Below are 23052 nucleotides of genomic sequence, written 5' to 3'. Positions count from 1 at the left end.
TCTAGGTGAGGCGGGGCCCACACCAGCCACATCCACGAAGCAGGGATGAGAGGGGCTCACCCCAGCTTCCATGAGGTAGGTGTCCTCCAGCTCTGAGTCTCAATTAGATTCCATAACAGCCCCTCCTGGCTCAAAGAAATAAGGAGCCACAGGGAGGGGAAAGACGGTGGCTTGAAGGTGGCAGAAAAATGCCAGCTGCTGTCAGGTAACCTGAACCTTGACACCTAGTTAAGTAGTTAGTCAGGCTCGGCCAGGGGCCTCACTCATCAATTCTCCCTCCTCCAACACAACTTCCTTCACAGCTCTGACCTTCAGCTGGGGTCCAGTGCCCCCTCCTCGTGGCTTGTCACGCCCACATTCGCCCTTCCACTTCTTGGGGTCACTTACCTCCCTCATCTCCACACCCAACTATCTTCGCGTTTAAGGAGGTCAAAGGGTCCAAAATGGCTTTAACCTGAGAGGGAAAAGAACTGGGGAGAGAGGGAGGGGGAGACAGTCTCCAGTTTCATTTCGAAAGGCTGAGTCCGTAGTGGTGGGACCCTGGGAACAGGGACTCCCCTCGTTCTCCAGGGAATCTGGCGAAAATCCAGGAAATGGATGGCTGCTGCTGCGGGGGCCACCCACAGGGGGACAGGGCCTCCCCAGAGCTCAGCAGCCCAACATCGAGTTGTTGGGACCAGCCTGACAGTGCAGGACAGCCCAGTCTCCCTTCCTTCTCCTCTTCCCTTTCCACCTAGAAGTTCACTCTAGAGTAGGGCTGGGAGAGAAGGGTACTGGGTGAGCATAGCTAAGATGGTTGTTGAATCAATGGTTAAAACATGAACCAGACAAAGAGAGGGGTAGAGGGAGACAAAGGAGGTCAGAATGAGAACGGGCAGAGATTGGGGAAAAGGGTGGAGAAATGAGCAATTGAAAGGGGCTCTGTTTCTGAGGGCAGGTTAACGTCGACTTACAACCCATGGATCACAGCCATCTAACCGCAACATCTGGCATAAACAGTCTCTTAGTTCTCAAGTCCATACGTATTGACCCTCATTCAGGGAGCAGGCCTACTGGGAGGGCAATTCAGGGAACTCTGGTCTCAAAGTTGGAGGACTCCTGAGACTGTATGATCCAATGTTCCCATTTTACTGATAAAGAAACTGGAGTTAAATGCGGGCAAGTGACATTACCAAGGTCACAGTGAGTTGGGGCAAGATCCATCTCCAGGTCTGGTTCTGGCTCCACCTGCACCCCTCTAGGGGATTTAAAGAGACAGTTTTTCTTGGACATTAAACTGATTGATGGCTGTGACTCATTAGCACATGAAACTGGTCAGACCTGGCCTTTCTCTGCCTTCATACTGGAAACCACACCCAGCCCTGGGGCTTCTTCTAACCTCTTCTCTTCTCCTTCTGCTCTTACCTGCCAAACTGCCTAGACTCTCCAGTCTTTCAAAAAAAAAATAGTGCTCATTTTGCTTGAATTACCTTAGGGGGCCCCCTTTTGAAAATTTTTTATTTGTACCTGAATTCTTCCGAGATGGAGAGACTAGTGTCTCATTCATCTGTCTCTCCACAGTGACACAGTATGAGGACATAGTAGGTGCTCAGTAAGGGTTCTTTTAGGGTTGGAAGTACGGAAAAGATGAAGACCAGATCTCTAGACAGCCTGTGGAGCCATGAGCTTTACAAACATTGTTGATGGATTTTCTTAGAAAAACCCTGGAACAAATGGTCTGGCAAGGAGAAGTGCCTTTATGTGCCTGTTAGACAAGCAAAAAGTACTTTTAGACCCCCCTCATTTATACTCAAATATATGCAAAGAACAGAAGTAGGCTCTCAAAGCAATTTAGAATCAAGTCGATAGACAAGATTTAGGGAATGGGGAGTCCAGCTAGAGCAGGCTTGTGAACCCCTCCTGGTCTTTTAATATTACTTTCCAGAGATGTATGCACAAACTTCCTTCAATAGCAATTTATAACTTAATTCACATCCAGTCTATTTCTGGAGTTAATATCTCACATCTATAAATAGTCAAGAACAGTTGTGTGGACATGTGTGTCAGGCAAGTGTATGCTCCTCAGTTCTGTCTCGTCACAACAAAGATTTGGAGCGACAGACATCAAAGCCCTTGGTTTATCACAGCTCTCAGGTCTTGGACAGACCGTGTTATAGCTCTTAGACAAATCGGTGTTACAGCTCTATTTTATTTAGAAGATGGCAGGAAAATCCATCCTCGAAGCATGAGGGCATGCTGACCCAAAGACGTGAAGAGAAGAGTGGGGGAGTGAGCCAACGTGCAGGAGAGAGAGAGCCCTTTGGCTTCTCTTTTTATGTTTTTTTTTCTCCCCCTGGGCCTGCCCTATGTAAATTGGGCTAGCCAGGAGTGCTGTTTGTTCTACCTGAGGTCCTCACTCAGGTCCTTGGACCTTCTTTTGACCTTCCTTTGTTTTATTTTCGCAGGCTTTTCCCTTCCTTGTCTTTTAGCCACCACCATTTTGGACTCCTGTTTCCTATTTTAACTACCTAACATGTGGACATCATGTGAATTTTGGGTTTGATGGCTCTTTTGGAGTGGGATCTGCAAAAATTACATATTCAGCTACTTAAATGTTTCAACCAAGAAGAAAAAGAAAAACATGAGGAATGACCTTCAACTGTACTTCAAAAATGTCAGCTCAGTTGATCGTACAAGGTCATAACCAAAGTCAAGGAGGATTTAGAGGTTTCCAGCCTTGGCTTGTTATAGCTCATAGAGTTTCTTATAATTTCAAGTAATTTCATAGGTGGCTCAAGATACAATTAAATTTACTTTAGCTTAAATGTTTACGTACACACACATCACATGGGATGCCTGATTATGTACATTTGCCTTATATCACTATTGCTGGCAGTTGGCTTGCAGGGTGATAACTACCAAGAAATCAAACAATAAGTAAACAACTCATATCCAAATGTTGCAGGTCCCTGGGATTACTTTAAAAGAAAAAAAAAATTATCAAATAAAAAAAAAGAAAACACTTTTTTACAGAGAGGAAAATTACTATTAAAGGAAAGTAATAAACAGAAACAAAATCCTGAAAGCTTTCAATGCTTGATTACAATTGCTCATAGTGTTTAAGGTTATGTGTTCACAGTGCTTAAGGAAAATGAAGTTACATGACTTTCATTACTTGCATAAGTCACTGGTGTTAAGTGGGATGACGTAGATGAAGCTGGGACCTGGGTTTTAATTGTGTCAGTGGGGGCAGTGGGAGCTATGGAAGATTCAGATGGGAGGAGGAAGAAGAGGGAACTGTGTTTTAGCAGAAATGTCAGTAGTTCAATGGCAAGAGATGGACAGAGTTAGAGCAAAGGCAAAAAATCCAATTCTGAGGAAATAGCAATCACTGGTGTGCAAAATACTGATGATACTTGAGCTGGGGTTGACACTGAGATAAGCAGTGGTTTGAGAGAGAATTATCTAAGTTCTTGGTGGATGATGACAGCAGGTAGGTGCTGGGGGAAGGAAGAAATGAAATAACCCTGAGCCTGGCTCTCTGGGGGGTGATGATCATTAGACCTTCGCATGCTTCTCTGGCCGGTATGGTAGTCATGGGCCACGGGCATCTACTGAGCACTTGAAATGTAGCTGATCTGAATTGAGAAGTGCTCTCAGCATGACAAAGACACCTCTGTCAAAAACTTCAGTTCAGGTCAGTTGCTCAGTCATGTCTGACTCTTTGCAACCCCACGGGCTGCAACATACCAGGCTTCCCTGTCCATCACCAACTCCCGGAGCTTACTCAAACTCATGTCCACTGAGTCGATGATGCCATCTAACCATCTCATCCTCTGTCGTCCCCTTCTCCTCCTGCCTTCAATCTTCCCAGCATCAGGGTCTTTTCAAATGAGTCAGTTCTTCGCATTAGTTCCCCAAAACAGAAAGTCAAATACTCCATTAATAATTTTGCACATGGATTACATACTGAACTAATCTTTTGGATATATTGGGTTAAATATTATATTATAATATTGTTTCTTTGTACTTCTAAAAAATGTAGCTACTGGAACTTTTTAAATCACACATTATTCTCTATTGGGCATCGCTGATCCAGTGGTTTCCCATTGCCCTTAGGGTTGGACACAGATTTGTCACTGAGACCATCAAGGCCCCCTGTGACCTGCCAGCTCTCCTGAGGCTGAGTGAGGGCCTACTCCCCTTGGTCAGCATGTTTCAAGCATGCGGCCTTGCTGTTCCTCCAGCATGCCATTGCTTTTTCTTGATGCTGGACTTCCCCTATCATGTCCATGCCTGTCATGTTCTCCCCTGAGATCTTGACTTGCTGAATCCTCCCACCCTTCACAGTGTTCTCTAGAGGACATCTCCCTCCCCCAGGGCTATCTCATGCCCTACTTTAATTTCTTCAGAAGACTTCATCAGTATAGAAATTACCTTGTTAATTTCTTTGTGTAATGTTTTGTTGTCTCTTTCCTCCTGACTACATCTTAAGTCCTTAGAAACCAGGGACCCCCTTCTGCCTTATTGTCCTTTGTAGCTCCGGGCCTGACACACAGTGGGTATACAATACATATTTGATAAGTGATTGAAATGACAAATACAGAACCATGGACAAAGACTCCTGGCTAGACCAGAGTGAGGTATTGGGATGATGGCTTTCAGCACATTTCCTCCTATATAGTCTACACGCCATAGCCCTCTCTAGACTGTGACTTCCCTGGAGGCCTTCACATCTGTTCACCACCACATCTCCAGGGTTCCCAGCCAATCCTTGGATGCAAGGTGAAAGCTCAGAAGATATCTAGGGAATGAACACATGAATACAAAACCAAGGCTGGTGCCCTAGACCCCACATCTTCCTGCAGAAAACAAAGAGATTTCATCAGTTTTCTTTGAATCAGCTTCTACCTTGAATATTTCAAGTGCTTTGCAAACTGTGGAGAAGTGTTTAGTAACTATATTCATGAAACAGCAGCAAATGACACTGGTCCTCTTTGTGGCCCTGGGCATCACAGTCAGCCATTTACAGACCTTGCCAGGTCGGCCAGAAGAGACATTTTTGACCCTCACTGACCGGGTCTGCAAAATCAGGTTGGGTTTTCTGGGGGTTTTTTGGTTTAACTGGCCTTCCTGGCTTCAGGAGTCCCCTCCTCAGTGAGGTGTTCCCTGACCATTCATCGCAAATTAGGCCTCAGGCACACTTCTGCCTTCTGTCACAGCACTTGATTTTAGTTGCTTCATAGTATTTACCATGAGCTGATGTTCTCTCTTTCACTTATTTATTTTCTTTTTCGGTTGTCTTCTCTGCAGTGGGATGTGTGCACTCGGAGAGCCGAGGCCTGGCCGGTCTTGTTTGTTGTAGAAACTCTGGTTCCTGGAACAGTGTTGGCACAGAGTAGGTGCTTCATGAATCCCCAGTGAATGACTAACTAGTTAGCGGCAACCAAGAGCTGCTTTGTGGGCCAGTGACCCAGACGCCCCCTTACTTCTGATACTGCATCCTGAGCTGCAAGTGACCTCAACAAACTCTCTTCTGAAGAAACCCCTCAGGTAATACACGCTCACTGCAATCTAACACGAAACTGGGATGCAAAACACCGGCGGTCACAGACAGGAAAGAAAAGCCCAAACAAACTATACCAGGAAATTTAGCAACTGCTTCGTGGCTTGGGGAACGTTTTGCTTACAGAGACTGCATTGATCTTGTTGCAAACAGCCACATTGTTCTGGCAGCTGTTCTGGTGTGGCCACCTCCATGGCTGGTACTTTGGAGCCTTTTGTTACACCCTTAGACACTTATACCCACTGGTTTCTCTGGGTCATGGCGTGACTCATTCACCTACTAAAGAATGACTCTTAAACCAGCCCACACAAATATGATCTTCAAAATTGAATACTTTTCCTCTTAAAGTTTAGGATTTTCCCAATCTCTTTCTAATTTTTGGTTCTGAGAAGTTCCTGGTAGTTCATTTGTGCTGAGAATCATTAAGCTTTACATGTAAAGAAAATTTGCCTTTGATTGCATCAATTCTGTCACTCAGTATACAGGAAGAAGGAAGGGACTTGTGGTTCTCATGCCCTGAGAGACTCAGTTACATGTCTAAGACAGCAAAGCAGGAGTGAGGACAACAGATTTCCAGCAGTTCCAAAGTGGTTCTGGCTATACATGTAGCAAAAGTGCATGGACCACTGAGACTAGATCTAGGTTTATTTGCCCTTGAAAGTCAGCAGGGAAAGGCAACCACAGAGACAGGCTTTAGGAAATACAGCTCCATTTCTGTCCATTTCAAAGTCTGGTCCATTTCTGCAGAAAATGAGGGAAGTGTGACACTCCAGCCAGAAGAGGAGGGTTCCAGAGACCACCTGGCTCTCTCTAGCTGCCACTTTGGCCAAACCATCTACTCCCTTTGAGACAAATTGTCCACATTTGCTAGGAGGATTACATGTCCAATCCTACTTACCTACATCGATTGCTTTTGGGATTAAATGAGGATTTTTGTGAAAGCATTTTGTGAAACTTAAATTCAAATTACTCAAATGTAAGTTGCTATTTTTATTAATATCCTCTTTCTTATTATACTAGTAATGTACACCTTCCTGAATGACTTCTGTGAAGCAGCCATTGATTGTGCCACTTACTACAGGTAGACAAAAAGCATGTTTCTTTTGCATCAAAAGCCGCAGAGTCAGAGCTGGGGAGACAGATAAAGAGACACTCTAATCCAGTGTCATCAGTGCTGTGTTAAATGCTCCAGGAGGGGGCAAAGGGGGAGGTAGGGGTCAGAGCCGGGATTTGGAGGCCTCAAGATGGGCTTCTGGAACCAGGTGAACTGAGCAGAGTCTTGAAGGATGCATAGGTAGGAGGTCTCTGGATGGAGAAGTGGAGGAGGGATCCTTCCAGCGCAGGGGTGGGTAGGGGCGGAGGGGGTGTCTCATGGCACTGGTGCAGCTTTGCACGCCGAGGAAACGTGGATGGGGTGCTGACTTCTTATAGGCAATACGGCAGGAGGCTAGGCCAGGAGTAAACCATGTGAGTTTCTCCAGTGGTGGAGGCAAAAGGAAGCCTTTGGGAACTGTTTTCTCAGATATGTGGTTGTTTGGATGTGTGGCTGGAGTGTGTGGTTGATGGTTGAAGGGAGGCAAAGCTGAAGGTGAAGAAACCAGTCTGAAGGAGATGAAAGCAAAGAAACTCCTGCTCAAAACTCTTGCACAGAGGCAATGACCAAGGGGAAGCCTTATGGTTCCTCGTGCCCCATGGGAGGCAGGGAAGAGACTGGTGCTGGGGTTGAGGAAGACACACTGAGCCTGGGAAAACAGAGGTAGGAACCTCACAGAGGTGGGGACCTAAGGACTGTCACGTGGAGACAGCTCACAGGCAGCTGGATCCACAATCTGGAGCTCAGGGCAGAATCTGGGACTGAAGATACCAGATTTGACGGTCTTCATGCAGACGCCAGTGGGTCTTCACGCTGTGGGTGACGCAGTGACAAGAGGAAAAGGGCATGGATAGATTTTTCAAGGACAGTGACCTTAATGGGTGGGTCAAGGGGGACAAATCCCATGGTGGATGTTGAGAAGTCACCAGAGAGGCTGGAGGAAGTCAGGAGAAATGTGCCACAGGGGTGTGGGAAGGAGGGAATTTCAGGATGGAGTCTGCACATACTCAGAACCTCACAAGTGTTGATGAGGAAAGAACAAAAGAGAGACCATCTGATTTGCTCACTGAGGGAGGGGCACTCAGAAGTCTGGCTGCACAGGTAACAGAGAGAGAGAAAGGAGGTGGGGGGCTACTAGCTAGATTCTAGGGCCCTTGGTGAAAAGGGAGGAGAACAGTCCTAGGTGGAGAGAGGGGTGCGGGGTGGGGGAAGTTGGCTCTAATTATGCATGAGACACAGGGAAGAATAACTGTGTGTTTGAGACTATTTGTTCTTTACAAATGTGGTGCATGGGAAGCCTTCTTTTATGGTTTGTATCTCATCCCTGACCCTGAGTATCTGTTAGGTATCTGCTAAAATGAAAAAATGCCTTGAGTACTTTTACTCCTAAATGTCACACAGGATTCTGCTTCTGAAACCAATTTGATATGGCTTTTGCCCTCTCCTGCCCCCTTAAGGAATAATATTCCTGTTCTACATTTTGATGCTTTATGGACACATTTTTATGGGAAAAGCTAGTAGAAAAAAAACTATGTTGTAGAAAACATGAAGTTTTAGGGTGGTGGTGTTTGTCCATTGAAGCAGTTTTTCTCTAGGCTGGAGATTTTGTCAACTAGATTTATAAATTTCACTTCTCACATTGATGACTAAACTAGCAGAATTAGTTAACACGAAAACAGACTGCATTTTTAAATAACAAAATAGAGTAAATTATAAAGAATATTCCTTAAATAGCATCACTATCATTAAGTGATACTTGCAATTCTAAAAAAAAAAAGATCATTGATTGCTGCTTCACTAAAGGCAAATTACAACTGGAAATATATCCAGATATAGAATAGCTGCAGTAAAGCCTTTTATTAATTCAGACTTCAAGTATTTACTTATGCTGCAATCATGGCTCTTCTTATTCTTACTATAAAGATCTATATTATAAATGATACTGTAAGAGCTATGCTTAACCTGCTTAAGAGAATACAGTCTTTAAATGACTTTAGTACATTAGTTTTATGAAAGCAAATGCTTCTGTGAATTATGAATTCAGACTTACTACAAGTATTTGCCAAGTTTACTGTTTTTCCTTCTATTGGATATTTAAAATTCAGATTTTTCACTAATTTACACTGATTTCACTAATTCACACTGATTTCACTAATTCATTCTTGTTTAACCAGGCTAATCTAGTAAATTTAGTTACTTCAGTAAGTGTACTAGTGGAAAAACTCTACCAGTTGTAGAAATATGTTTCCTAAATGGAGAGAGTCTGATAACCACATTCTCTTCAGAAAAGAAGTGGGCAAGTGAAAGGGTTGGGGGGGGTGGAAGGTGGGGGTTGGGGTGAGGGGCGGTGCTTAGGATGAAGAGAGAAAGTGATGGCACTTTTAATTCTTGCTATTCTGTTTTCCAAGGAAGGTAACAAGATATCACAGCGAAGGATAATGTCTTAGTGGCAGATATGTAAGTAAATCCTGTCAGATGTAGTCTTCCTTTGATGGGTCTCACTAACATGCAGGTCTCTGAGAACTCCATGTGTGGCCTATTTTCTTGCCATAGGGCAGGTACAGGGCCTATGCTTCAGGTCTGTTTGCACATCTTTAACTGCAGATGAAAATACTTGGTTGTAAAACCATCTCAGGACCTTGGTTGAAATTTTGAAATGTGCCTGATATAGGTTCCTGGAGCCACAGTGCATGTGTCAAGCTATAGAGGCACATGGAAGCACCCCAAGGAGAGAATCACAGACCGTGGAGTTGAGAAGGACTTCAGAGACTTCTGGTCTAAGCTTCTGCCTTGTCAGTGAGGTAATTAAAGCCCAGAGACTCAGGAGGGCTTGCTCAGCATGTCTCATAGGCAGTGATCAATTTGGAACCAGGATTACCGAACTCCCAGTCCTTTCCTTGACCATATTAAGATGACTCTGCATATTCAGAAGATAGTAGTATTGTAAAAATATTAATCTTGAAATTAGCCATTTGACACTAGTTTTTCTTTGGTGGAATTTGACTAGTTTTTTATTTACCACACCAGCCCTTTCTATGGTCACAAAAATGTACACAAAGATTAATCATGATTTGGAGGCCCAAAAAGTTACCTGTTATGAAGTGTTACCTTTTGGTACCACTAGTGTACACTAATCCTCTTCTGCGGCATTTAACATAGAGGACTTAAATCTATTTATTTATTTATTTTTACTGGTCTTTGGGCCTGTTAGAGCTTTATAGCTACAGAGATCATGCCTTCCTTCTTCCTTTTATTTCCATGGTGCCTGGTTCAATAATTAATGAATGAGTACATGAAATTCAGGGCTTCCCGGCAGGTGGCTCAGCAGTAAAGAATCTGCCTGTAACGCAGGAGACTCTGGTCTGATCCCTGGGTGGAGAAGATCCCCTGCAGGAGGGCATGGCAAACCACTCTAGTATTCTTCCCTGAAGAATCCCGTGGACAGAGGAGCCTGAAGGGCTACAGTTCATAGGGCCGCAAAGATTTGGACACGCCTGAAATGACTGAGCACGCACGCACATGAAATTCAGAACCTAGGGAAGAGGCAGTGGTACTTTCACATAGCTGGTGCAGTCACAAGCAGCTCCTGAAATCACTGGGCGAAGGCCAGGACTGGCTTTCCCGTTTGGTGACCATCCCTCATTGTGGTTCAGGAATCATAATAGCTGACCTACATTGAGCTTCCTTGGTGGTTCATACGGTAAAGAATCTGCCTGCAATGTAGGAGACCAGTGTTCAATCCCTGGGTTGGGACGATCCCCTGGAGAAGGAAATGGTAGCCCACTGCAGTTTTCTTGCCTCGAGAATTCCATGGACAGAGAAGCCTGGCGGGCTACAATCCATGGGGTCACAAAGAGTAGGACACCAATGAGCGACTAACACACATTGGGGGCTTATGTGCCAAGCACCACTCCAAATGTTTTGCCTTCATTTACTCATTTCATCCACACAACCCTATGAAATATCACCTGGGGAGGTACAAATATCACCCTATGGTACAAAGAAGGTGCAGAGAAGTAATTTGCCTGGACTTACAACCTCAGCAACCTGAAGCCAGATCATGTGCTTTGAACCTCTGGGGTATTCTGCAATCCACCTACTGAAGCAGATAACTTGGCTCTAGTTTTTGGCCTCCAAGCCAATTCATATACCTGAAAATTTCAATACAATCATGGCAAACTTCCTGGAATTCCCCCAACTGGACTTATACATTTACCTCTGTCTGCATTTCCCTTCCCATTCCCATCTCTTCTCTTCCTTGACCGCATCTGTCAGGTCTCCGCTTCAGGTGCCAACTCTCTGAAGACCTTACCTGGCTTACTCTCCAATCAGAATCCATCTCTCTGTTCTTAGGTGCCCTTTGTTGAAACTTTTCTGGCACGTCCCACATCAGGCCTGGGATGAGTCACTTGGATGTTTGTCTATCTCCCCAGCTAAACTGAGAGCTCTGGGAGGGCAGCGGGTGAGTGGGTCTTAATGTTATCTTTTCAGCGCTTGCAGGGGGCTTGCTGGGCACTCAGTAGATGCTGGGGTTTTCGGAGATGAGAATCGTTTTTTTTAAGGAGTCGCGAGGTGCCGTCGGGCGGCTGTGTCTTGTCTGGGACGACGGTGTGGGCTGAGCCGCCCTGGCCCGGCCGCTCTCCCCACCGGCCCCCACCCGCCCTGGCCTGGCTTGCCGCTTGGCAGGGCTCCGGCGGCCGCGAGGGCCTCTGCTGCCCCGACACTGGCCTCGGCCCAGTTTCCCGGCTTCTAAATGCGGCCCGGAGCTACCGGGGGAACTGGAAAAACACTGGCAGGCGGCCCCACCCCGGGGCCCGGCGGGTCGGGCGGCCGCGTTTCTGCGGCTAAGGGCCTGCTGCTTGGGAGGCGCTGGGGCCCCGGGCGGGGAAGCGGGGGAGGCGGCCGGGCGCGGGCGGCTGCCTGCCTGTCAGCGGGAGCGGGCGCGGGCTCGTGTGTCAGCGGCTCCCTCCTCCCTCTCCCCCCGCCACCGCCCGCCGGGCCTCCCGGCCTCCCGCCGCCGCCGCCGCCGCCCGCTCCCCCCGCGGCCTGGCAGGCTGCCGGCTGCACAGGCGGGGGTTCGCGCCGTTCTCACGACCTCTCAGGTTGCCTGAGCTCATCTGGGAGCTATTCATTTCCTGCCAGAAAGCAGCCGGGCCTGCTAAGCAAACCACCTTGGCCGCAGGGCCGCCGGGGTTGGCCCGGCGTGGCCGCCCCGGCCTGCTCCCCGCCCGGGCCGCGGGCCGCGGCGGCCTCCCTGGAACCCCCGGCGGCCCCGGCGGGCGCGCGGCGGGGGCAGCTTGGCCGCCCATCTGGTTGCACTTAGGAGCCGGGGAGGAAGCTAGCAGCGGGTTGTTACCGGCCAAGGGGTGTGGGAAAAGTTAATTGACTTTAATGACAGGTTTCCCGGGACGGCGGTGACGGTGAGGGGGCCCAACTTAACCCCTAGGTCCCCACTCCAGCAACACGTGGGATGGAATGGGGCGCGCGGAGGGGGCGCGCCTCCCAGTCGCGGCAACTCGCTACTTAGCGAAGGCTCGCGAGTCTAGACCCAGAAGAGCCAACCACCCCCCCCCCACCGCTTCCCGCCCCCCCAGTCCCCCGCCGCTTCCAGTTCAGTGCCTTTCCAGCTCCGGATGCTGCCAGGCACGGCGGGGGGCCCGAGCCCGGGAGGGTCTCCATTGAGAGGCTAATGCAAGCGGCTGCAAGGCCGGCGGCCCGCATCCGGACGTGGAGATTGAAGCCGCGCCTTATCGGGAGCCACCGGCACCGCCTCGGGGCGGAGGAGAGGGGCTGCTGGGTGCGACGCAAGATTGTGTAATTAGTTCAGGCCCGAAGGATCCTGATGTGGGCAAGACTGAAGCTTCTCCTCTCCCCCAGCTAATTACTGCAGAAAGGGCCTGGGTGCAGGAGAGTATAGGGCCTTAGAAATAAACACACTCCTTTCACGGACTTGGAAATGTCCGTGGAGAAGGGAAATGACTCACCCAGAGAGATACAGTGAGCTTGACGGCAGAAGCGGCATAAGAGCCTGAAAATCCCCACTGGGGCCTAGGGTCCCCCCCTTTCTTTTCGTTTTGTACGGAAATGCCTCTTGTACTAGTTTAAACCCAAATTTCAGGGAAAAAAGACCACTTTCAAACTACAAATTATTTTCAAACGAACAAATATTTATTTCTTTTAACATTATCACTCCCCTCAATATCTGTGTACTTTTGATATTAATAAAAATCCACTTTTTTCAGTTGTTCCCCTTCAGCACAGGGAAGATGAAGAGATTGAGTTTTTAGTTGATTTAATGGTTGCACTGTATGTGTGTCAATTTTTAAGAATATAAATGCATTTTTATAAAAATGAGATTCTGTTGTCTCCCTTATTTCTGCCAGGACACTTCCAGAGGAGCCAGAGGACAGATTTACCAAGTGAAGCATTTGAGCTTGGGTTGGGTGTCTTAAAAGAGCAATTGTTATTATGTCTGTTTAAACAGGAGAGAAATGGCAGAAAAATGATATGATAAAGAAGGGTGTGTGTGTATGTCTATTTCTTTGGGGGGGAAGGTATGTTTGACACCTTTCACAGAGGCAAAAGGAGGCAAGTAGGAGCTAAAAATTTTTAAGTATTTTTTAAACCTTTCACTCTAGATCTGAAGCTGGATGGCAAGTATTTGAGTAGAAAACTGACTGCTGTCTGCTAGATCATTCCAGTGATAGAGCGGCTCTCCACACTGGCCTGTGGGAAAGGCCAGCCAGGCAGGGGAGAGGTAAAGCTTTTGAAATAAGACAGAAAATCGTTGGCTTTATCTTTGTTAGGAAAGCTTCAAAGATTGATCTCTCCCGCCTCATCCTTCTCCCAGAAGCCCTTCTAGGAGAAGGGGGGTGGGGGCGGTTAGAGGAGGCTGGCGGGAGGGGCCGGGCCGGGAGGAGGACTGGCCGGCGGTGCGGGAGGAGGGCGCGGCCGCCAGACCCACAGCGCGGCTGATGTGTCTGGTCTCGCAGGGCTCGTGGTTTTCATTTCCCCAACACCTGGATGCAGTCAAACACCTGGCCAAATCTGACAAAATCTGACAAGCCTTTGTGATGGGATTTGGAAGAAATTCCCTGCAGATCCTGGCACAGTTTAAAGCTGTCCGCTTTGAGTTAGGACTTGTTAAGGAGGGTTATGTGAGCTGAAACCCGAGACAACCCTTTTGCTTCTATCTGGAGCCCACATCTTGCCTGGAAATGGGGCATGACCAAGCAAAGGGGTCGCTTGCTGTTTGTATTAAAAGGGGAAGATGGCCTGTGTGCTTGCCAGGACGGCCTCCACATGCTTTCTCTATTAGAGCCAAGCACAGAAAGTTATCAAAAACATATGTCTGGTGTTAATCATCTGGACTGGGGCTCCACTTGGGAGTCTAACTAGCTGTTCCTTGGCAGAAGGAATCTGTTGACCTTCTCAGCTTGCTTGAAGAGGGTGCAGAGAGGCCTTTCAAACTTTTAGGTGCTGGTACAGAAAATGTCTAGCTGCAAGGATTGACTAATTAAAGAAAGACTCCAACACTTGAAGGCTGGAGCTGCAGCTATGAAGACTGTTTTTACTTGGATGCTGGTGAGATAGTCTAGGGCACTAGTGCTGCAGGAGCCACCCTTAAATGTGCAGTGGGCACCTAGTACTGGATTGATTAACTTCATGAATTCAGCCCCCTTCCATCTTCCTCAGAAGGAGCCACTATGAGAACCAGGACTGAATGACTTTACCGACCTGCAACTAAAAAGGTTTTTGAAATCTTTTCAGAGACGGACCACAAATTGATCAAGGAAGCCGTAACAGATGGGTTCTCACAAATTAAATGGAACTTAGCTCAAGGAGCTATGGTAAAAGCCTTGATGGGTTTTTTAAATGTTCTTTTAATAACAAAAGGAGCCAATTCCTGAATTCTCAGATTATGTGTAATTCAAATTCTGCCAAGACCTTCATTTTTACATATTCTGAAATAATCAATTCTAAGACATAAGAGCCTTCACTCTTTTTACTTTTATTATATTTTCTCAAATAAACTTCCCAAAAGGAAGATATTTTAAGAGCATTTTCAAACATCTTTGGCATCACATAAAAAAGAAATCTCGTGTAAAAAACGAAATGTCATCTGAACTTTTATAATACAAAGGCGCAATCCAATATGAACATATAAAATATATACAAATATAGTGCATGGTCAGTCACTTAATACAGCTCTCTACAAAAAAGTAACTTTAGAAATTAAGAAAAAAATAAAGTAACCAGTTAATCTCAAATGGCCTCCCTTCTCTCTCAGGGTCCAAGTTCCTGTTTATCGTCCCGAGGGAAGAGAGGTGGTTTGGGGAATTTAGGGGGAGGGGTGGCTGAGCCCCTCAGTTCCGCCACGGTCTCCACATGGAGTCTGCCGTGAGCGAGGGGCCGCTGGAAGGTGACACTGCGTTGGGGCCCACCGAGGTCCCGCTGTTGCTGGTGTAGACTGGGATGACTGGGCCGCTGTGAGCGAAGGCCCCATTGGGGATGAGGAAGGCAAACTGGCCGTCCGGAGCCGGCACCACCTGGAAGCCGCCGAACACCTTAGCCGCCTCTCCAGCCGGGCTGCCCAGCTTGCAGGGCGCGCCGCCGGGAGGGGGCGCCGCACCCCCGGGGATCGGCACGAGCGGCGGCGGCGGCGCGAACGGCGCGTGCTGCGGGCCGCCAGGTCCTGGCGGGGGCGGCGGCGGCGCCTGCAAGGCGGGGTGCGGCTGCCCTGGGTAGGTCATGGCGTTGATCTGGGTCATGCAGTTGGCCAGGTGGCCGAGGAGTCGGGTGCGCACCTCGGTGTTAACGCCCTCACACGTGGACAGGAAGCGGGTCACTTCGTTCATGCACTCGCTGAAGCCGGCGCGGTACTTCCCCAGCACGCTCGGGTCTGTGCTTAGCGCGGCTGCGGGCCAGAAGGAGACGGATAGGTCACCGAACGGCCCTGGCCCTGAAGCCACCGCCTCCGCCCTGGGAGGTCCCCGCGGCGCGCCTCCCTGACCACCCGCCCGCGGAACTGCCTCTGGGTAGCCGGCTGGGTTTAGAAAAACCATCCACCTCTCCACACTAGCTTGGCGACCGACCCCGAGACGCTCCCTCTCCATTCCCTGTCGCTTCATTTAACCCGATCTGAAGCCTCAAATTTGTCTCCTCCCCACCCCCGCGCGATGTGACCTTGGATAGTGCCCTTCCCCCTCTTCTGCACCATCCGAGCCTTATTTCCCCTTATGTAGCAGGCGAGGAGGGCGTGCTAAACCAGATGACCCCAGGCTCCACGCAGCTTAAAAACCGCCACGGTTCTAAATCCTTTCACCCCCCATCCGCTTCCCCCACTGCCAAGCCGCCCGCCGCCCTCGCCACTACAACCTCTCGCCCTCCCTTTCCGGAACAGTAACAACTTGGAGTTGTGGCTATAAATAAGCCCCAGACCGTGGGAACGCAAGAGTGAGCCAAGGCAGTAAAATGTAGCTGAATGCCTCTCACAACCACGGGCGGAAGTCTGGAAGAAATCACCGCGGGGCGAGAGGGACGCCCGCAGAGGGGGACGCGGCGAGCCGCCCTCACCCGTCATCTGTGCCCGCTGCAGGTTCCGGAGGTGTTTCACTGTCATTTCCAGAATGTCCGCCTTCTCCAGCTTGGAATGCCGCGAACTCTGCACAGAAGAGGAGGCAAAGGAGGAAAGTGAGAGCCTCGCCAGAGACCTCGGAATGGTGGGGGTCCGTCCCTCCCCCCGGCCACGGCGGCGACAGCCCTACACCTCGGCTAGAGGGGCCCAGCTCTCCCGCCTCTGAGAATGCAGTGCAGGCAGGGAAGACCCCGCAGGCAAGGGGATTTCATTCTTAATACCTGGGAGAGAGAGAGAGAAAAAGCAGAATTACCCACTTACATCTTTTTTAAGAGCATCCAAAATCAGGGTTTTTAGCTGGCTCAGACTTTCATTTATTCTTGCTCTCCGTCTTTTCTCCATGATAGGCTTTGATGACTGTAAAGAAAATTTTTAAAAAAGAGCGCTTGAGTTCCCATGGGACCTGCCATTTCTCCCAGCGATTTTAAGGGAGAAAGGAGCCCCCAACCCCGACTTAACTTCTTGGGGGTGCAGAGAAATACAGGTACTGCCCTTACCTTTCTGTGCTCAGATGCTGTCTTTGGTTTATCCGGTGTCGTGTTGACACTGGCTGGGGTAGCAGCCACCGGGGACGAGGAATTTTTCTCCATTATATCAGCTGGCATTTTCTTTTTCTTTTTTTTACTCCCTAGAGAATTTTATTTTTGGAGTTCTTCACACACAAAAAATTGTTTTGTTTATGTCCCTTTTACTTTAGACTTTCTCAAAACTACTGAGCAAGTGCTGAGCGTTTATTATATCTTATGGCTACTTGGTGATCGGTAGCGCAATTCCAGGACCAAGGAGAGAGGTAGACGGGGGATTCCGCTGTTATCAGCACCAGCTCCGGATCCTGTGTGATCCCCAGGCCCTGGCGGCCTCTATATATATCTGGGACTGCACGCGAACGGCTCGTGTGAAACTTCCCAAACTTTCTTTCCCACAGTAACTTTCAGCCAATGGGAGGAGGAGACACGCGGCACCGCTCGTGGACCGCGCCCCCCCATTGGCCGCCAGGCACAAGGCCTGGCGGCCAATGGCGCGCGCCTGAGCCCGGGGCACCAGAGGCTACAACGTCAATCAAAAGGATTTTAACCCTTTGCTACTCTCCCTGCTGGGCTTTGCTTTAGAAAGGATTTTTTGCGCATTGGGTTTGCTCTAGTCTAGTTTATTTCTCTTGGGGCTTCGGCCTTTGCTCTTTATTTCCTCTCATATGTAATAGAGCTGCTTTGCCACTAATAAGTTCATTTGAAATATATATTTTAAAAGGTTTAGAAGGACAGGGATTAAAGGTTATAAATGCAGTGGTTAGAACGGGGGGATGTGTGTAAGGATGTGAGTTACGAAAAGATCTAAGTGATTTCCCTCTCAGACTCCGCACGATCGGGGGAGGAGAGGGGTGAAAGTTGACCATGCAAAAAAGGACAAAAAAATTTCCTTTTGCACGCAGAAAAGGAAACATGCCTCCATCTTACATTTGCAGATTTTTCAGAGCAAAGTGGTTTTCGATCCCCGCCCCCCTCCCCCGGTCTGTCCCTCATTTCTCCTCTGGAGTTGGGGGCCTTGGACCCCGCGCTTCCCTAGGAAACAATCAGAATAATTTCCAACTGAGCAGAAAGGAAATGGCATTTCAAATGAAAGATTAACAAGCGGGGCTTTGATGGCAATGCCTCGAGGACGCGCGCACGTCCTCGCCACCCTTTCCCTTTCCACTCGCCGCCTCTCAGTTGTGCAGCGCGCCGAGGCGGCCGGCCGAGCGGCAGCCTCTCCCTCCTTCCCGCTCCGCGGGCGGCCACGGCAGCCCCGGCACCCGGCGCGCGCGGGCCCTTTAAGAGCTACACCAGCCGAGCTGCAGTTTGACATCAGCCGGCCGGCGAGGGCGCGCCTGGAGCCGGAGCACGTGCCAGGATGTTTTATTGCCGCCGCGACTGCGGCCGGGCCGGGAGGATGTGTGTGTGTGCGTGCGTGTGTGAGTGTGTGCGCGCGCCCCGGGGGCAGGGAGGCGGGCGGCGGCGGCGGGCGGCGGAGCGCGGGGGCTGGTTCCTGGTCCCCGGGAGAAGCCAAGAAGGTAAATAGCAGCTGCTGTGCTCGAGCCTGGGAAAACCCCGCCCCCTGCGCCTGGCCTGGGCTCATTGGCGCGCGCTGCGTGTGGGGTGTGTGTGTGTGTGTGTGTCCGGGGCCCCCCTCCTCCGGCCCCCGCCGGGCCTGGAATCCGAGGGGGCGGCGGGCTGGGAGCCTAGCCCGGGAGCTGACCACCCGCCCCCCCCAACTACCCCCGGGCCAAGGTCAGCCCTTCCGGGCGGGGAGCGCACGCCCTGGGGTGGAGAGTGGGGAATTATTCCAACCCCCCTCCACCCCTGATTTCGAGCTTGAGGTTTTAACTCCGCCGAAAGCCTCGCTAGCAACAGCCCGGGGGAGGGGTGGGGGCCTTCTTGTTTGCTCCCTGCCCTGGTCCGCCCTCCCCCCGCGGGGCCCCCGGCGCCCGCCGTGGTCACGAGATGCCTGACCGCACTTAGGAAGCGGCCGGGTCAGCCTCCTGCCTCCGCTCGGCGGCTGCGGTTAAAGCGGCTTCGCGCCGCCCGCCTTCTCTCCGAGTCCAGGGAGGCCGGGCAGCTCCCCCTCGCTGTGCCCGGGAGGCCGCCGGCGGGCGGCCGGGAGGAGGAGGGCGGCGCGGGCGGCTGCGTGCTGCCGGCTGGCCGGGCCGCGCGCCGGGAGGAGCCGCCGCCGCCGCCGCCGCCGCCGGGTGCCACGTGGCGGGCGCCGGGCCGGGAGCGCCAGGGCTCTGGCGGCGGCCTCCCTGGGGGATTTGCCGCGCAGGGCGGGCGACGCGCACTGCCCCGGCCGGCCGCCGTCGCCCCTGCCGCCTCCCTCCCGCTCTCCCGCCTGCCCGGGTCGCCGGTCCCCGCGCCCCCACCTTTTCCGCCCTTCCCGCCGCCCAGGAGCTCGGGGAGCTGCTCGGGCGGCTCAGGGCAGCCCAGGAGCCGAGCGCGTCTTGTTTGATGTCGGCCCCCACCCCCACCCCCTCCCAGTTCTCCAGGCTTAGAGGCCGCCGGAGGCCTGGCACACATTTCTCAGTCACTTCATTCCTTCCTTCCTCTGAGCTCCCTACTGAGATAATGTTGTAAATGATTTCACCAGATCTGGTCCCGGATGATATTCAGCGGTTCCTGGCTCTGGGTGACCTTGGGCAAGCCTCTCTCTTCCTTTCATTACAGGACGCATGCTCTGTGCCAGACAGTGTTAAACCCTGGGATTACCACGAGAGATACAGTGGCAGCCTGCAAGGAACTGATGGTCAACTCTGGAGGCAGACAGACTGATTTTCTGATTGATGGGGAAGCATTCCTCTATTATTATTCCTTTCTCTTAGAGCTTGGGTGATGGCCCAAGAGATCAGGAGAACCTAAAAGAAACCCTGAACCACACCTGTATAGGCAACACTATTGTTGGTGTATATGAGGGGGAGGGACAGGGATGAATATAATATTAATAGTTTTCGTCCACAGGAAGCCTAGGGCAGAGAGATACTGTACTTTTACGTGCAGCAGACATCTGCCTATTTTCCCATATATTCCTTTGGTAGATCCTAGGTTCAAGAGAGACAGTTATGTGGCTAGATAAAAGTAAAATGCTGTGAAGGTTTAAGATAATTGATTGACTCATAAATTGGGGTATCCTGAAAAACTTCCTGGAGGAGGTGGCCTGTGCTTTGTATATTGAAAAGCAGATAGGATTGGGGCATTGGAGATGTGGTGAGTCATGGGGCTGGAAAGGATGGCATTACCTATGGCATCAACAACCTAGACTTTGAAACTTGAGGTGTTTATTCAAGGAACATGGTCTGGAGCCCAGGCTGTGTGACAGGCAAGAGTGTAAGAAGCCACTGGAGGAGGAGGCTTGAGTCCCTTAAACATCTTGCTAAAGACTTACCTTTACACAATGGAGAACTGTGAAATGCTCTTGACCAGAAAAGGGACATCAGAGTTCTCCTTTAGGAAGATGGTTCTGGCAAAAGAATGGAGAGTGGTTTGCAAAGTTTGAAGGCAGAGGGCCCAGTTAGGACGTTCAAGGCAGTAAAGGAGGTTCCTAGGTGACAGGTGTAGACTGACCCGGAAGCACCTGCCTAGAACCAGCTCACCTGGGCATTGACTGCAGCTAGTCCAGTGATCCAAGTTTTGCAGAAATCTGCTACCCTTTACCGGAGAAGGAAACGGCAACCCACTCCAGTATTCTTGCCTGGAGAATCCTAGGGACGGTGGAGCCTGGTGAGCTGCCGTCTGTGGGGTCGCACAGAGTCAAACACAACTGAAGCGACTTAGCAGCAGCAGCAGCAGCTACCCTTTACTGCAGCGTTCCCCCACAACCTGGAATCTAACCAAGGAATCATTGTGACTGGGACCTTATTTACCTTCCAAGCCTCATTTTCATCTTCCAGAACAGCCCTCAAGTCTGCAGCCAAATCTGTACCTCATTGCAGGCTGAGTTTACTTACTCTCGCCCCTTGGTTTCCTCTCTGGGATTTGTGTTTGTGTGTGTGTGTTCTTAACACACCGCAGAGTGGGCTGTGCCCCACCACATTCTGAAGAAATGATGAACAATGCCTCTTTTGTTGACCTGCAACCTGGGCCAGTGGGGTAGGGCTTTTCTTTCTTCTTTTAAGCAGATGGAAAAGTGGTGCTGACAGAAAATTGTCTGTTGCTTTTGAAAAAGTGGAGTTTCCCTGTGTGTTTGACATCTTCTTGGTGAAAGGTGATGAGGCTGTGAAGTTACCTGGCCTTCTGCTATGCAAACTTTGCAAGCTTCTTAAAATGCTTCTGCTCAGCATCTGACTTTTTAAAAACTGCATAAATACTCTGACCCAGATTCTTCCAAGGAAAGAAAATCTTCCTTGGGAAGCTTGTTAACCCTTTCTGGCTTCCCTCCAGATCTATGAGAGCCAGTGACTTCCTCTATTAAACTGTTCTATGACATTGAGTGCTGTCTGCTCTTGGACCCCAATTAACTAACCGGGTATACCACCCACTGTCCCTTCCAGCCTAAGAACCTTTTTTTCTCTCCCATTTCTGTCTTCTCCTTGGAATTTGGCACTCTGAAAGTGCGTGGAGAATGTTGAACATAGTCAAGTTATGGTCTCACTGCAGTGCCTAAAAAAGCCTCACTGGTCAAATAGTTAATCAACAACTCATTTATTGCCACTTTAGGTGTGCTTACACTGGTAGAATGAGCAAATAGTTTAAACACACATATTTTCAGATAGTTGGTCAAAATTTTGCCATGAATTTGTTTCTAGGCCAGATAAACAAACTATGACATCCTAGCCCTCATCCCAGTCGTTCAAGAAGAAAGTCTCCTTGCAAATGTGCTCAGAGACTGTTTTTCAGCATCTTTATCCTGGGCAGTGAAAATAGCACCAACGGGAGACTCTCTACACCTTCTCAAATGGGAAACCAAGTTGCTACAATCAAGAAAAACCTTTTCGGTTTGAAAGCTCTTAGAAAAAGTCTTCACTTTTCCATCGTCCTTGTCCCCTCCCCCCTCCAAAGCACAGAGAAAATTGAAACTTGTTCATCAGAGGATGTCACTTCTTTGATCCCCCTTTGAGACAAGCAAGACACCAGGAATCTTGCCCACTGTATCATGCCCAATAAATACAATCAGGGGCTGCTGTGTTTGTCTCCTCCCGTTCTGCCCCATGAAGGGTGATTTTTCTCCATCTTATTGCATCACCTGTTTGCTTTAAACCATAAAACAAATAACCACATCTCTAGTGAGACTCCCCTTTGTCCCCGGGTATCATAATGGTCCGTGGGTTTGGTTTAAAGCCTAAGAAAGGAGAAAGAGCAAGAGAAGAAGAAAAAAGGTATTTTGCCTGAGGACTTGAAGCTTCCCCCCCCCCCCTTTTCCTCCGCTTGACTGACTTTCTCACACTCAGATTCCCTGCAGCCTGCCAGGGACGTGGTAGCTGCCCTGCCAAGGGCTATCCTGGGAAGGCTATTGAAAAAGCTTTGAGTAAGTACACACTGGGCGGATTTTCCCCTCCCCTCCATACCTGCTCCGCACCTGTACAGGAGCAGTCCCACACCTATCACCTGATCGCAGCCCTTTCAGAGACCGTGAGAAAAATAAAGCCCAGGATAGAAGAGATGTTTGTCTCTGTAGAGCTGCAGCCAGCTCCCTGCAGTCCAAGTGCCCAGAAACAGCACATTCCTGGCTTGGTGTGCACGCGTGTTTGCCCGCGAGCGTGCTAGGTGGGGGCACTGGGAAGGGGAGGGAAGCCAGGCATCACCTGCATAATGTGATGACTGCCTGGCCGCCTCCGTCTTCTGGCATCTGCCTGACTAGTGGTTTTGCCATCCTTTACTAGAATCATTATTATGGTGCTTCCAGATAAGAGTCCATATGTGCTCACGGCAGCAGAGCTCACTACAGGGATTTATCACCTTAAGGTTCATGGATGAATCCCCAGGGAACCTGTGAAGGCCCTGAAATGGAATTCTTTCCATGCAGAAGTTTAATAAATACTTTTTGAATCAATGAACAAATGCCTCATTTTTTCCCCCCCCCAGGGAGAGTGTCCATAGCTTTTAGCAGAATCTCAAAGATTTTTGTGACCCAGAAAGGTTGAGGAAGCTGATCGAGGCAATCTATACCTACCTATAAGTGGGTACTCTTAAGGCCCAGAGAGGGCCAGACACTGGCTGAAGCAACACAGGGCCAGAGTGGGGGCCAGAAGCCAGCTCAGAGCCCTTTCTAGCATGCCACAGTGAGGTGGGCTTTGGGAAATTGATGGTGGGGTTT

General features: G+C 49.8%; 1 protein-coding gene and 1 long non-coding RNA gene across 3 annotated transcripts; one reads left to right on the top strand and one right to left on the bottom strand.

Moving 5' to 3' along the window:
- Nucleotides 1-14625: 14625 nt before the first annotated feature.
- Nucleotides 14626-17113, bottom strand: HES1 (hes family bHLH transcription factor 1). Of its 2 annotated transcripts, XM_081537708.1 has the most exons (4): nt 16773-17113; nt 16537-16632; nt 16215-16302; nt 14626-15555 (listed from the first exon to the last, which is right to left on the bottom strand). In XM_081537708.1, exons 1-4 carry the CDS (start codon nt 16878-16880, stop codon nt 15005-15007), a joined length of 843 nt encoding a protein of 280 aa, XP_081393834.1. In that variant the 5' UTR covers nt 16881-17113; the 3' UTR covers nt 14626-15004. The 2 variants fall into 2 exon arrangements, with proteins under 2 accessions (XP_081393834.1, XP_081393843.1); XM_081537717.1 differs by lacking the exon at nt 16537-16632.
- Nucleotides 17114-18250: 1137 nt separating this feature from the next.
- On the top strand, nt 18251-22788 carry LOC145524812 (uncharacterized). Its single transcript, XR_014067860.1, has 2 exons — nt 18251-18322; nt 19470-22788. It is a non-coding gene; the product is annotated as an uncharacterized LOC145524812 (long non-coding RNA).
- Nucleotides 22789-23052: the final 264 nt, after the last annotated feature.

Source organism: Giraffa tippelskirchi, chromosome 2 (assembly GCF_054371585.1).
Source record: "Giraffa tippelskirchi isolate mGirTip1 chromosome 2, T2T-mGirTip1v1.2.pri, whole genome shotgun sequence".
NCBI lineage: Eukaryota > Metazoa > Chordata > Mammalia > Artiodactyla > Giraffidae > Giraffa > Giraffa tippelskirchi.
This window is presented reverse-complemented; position numbering and strand designations above follow the sequence as displayed.

Bases quoted from the DNA above. Each gene is read 5' to 3' on its own strand.
- HES1 (XM_081537708.1), bottom strand. From the start codon at position 16,880: ATGCCAGCTGATATAATGGAGAAAAATTCCTCGTCCCCGGTGGCTGCT. The intron at 16,633-16,772 runs GTAAGGGCAGTA...TTTTCTTTACAG, and splicing joins CAGCATCTGAGCACAGAAAG to TCATCAAAGCCTATCATGGA. The intron at 15,556-16,214 runs GTGAGGGCGGCT...TCTGGCCCGCAG, and splicing joins GCAGCGGGCACAGATGACGG to CCGCGCTAAGCACAGACCCG.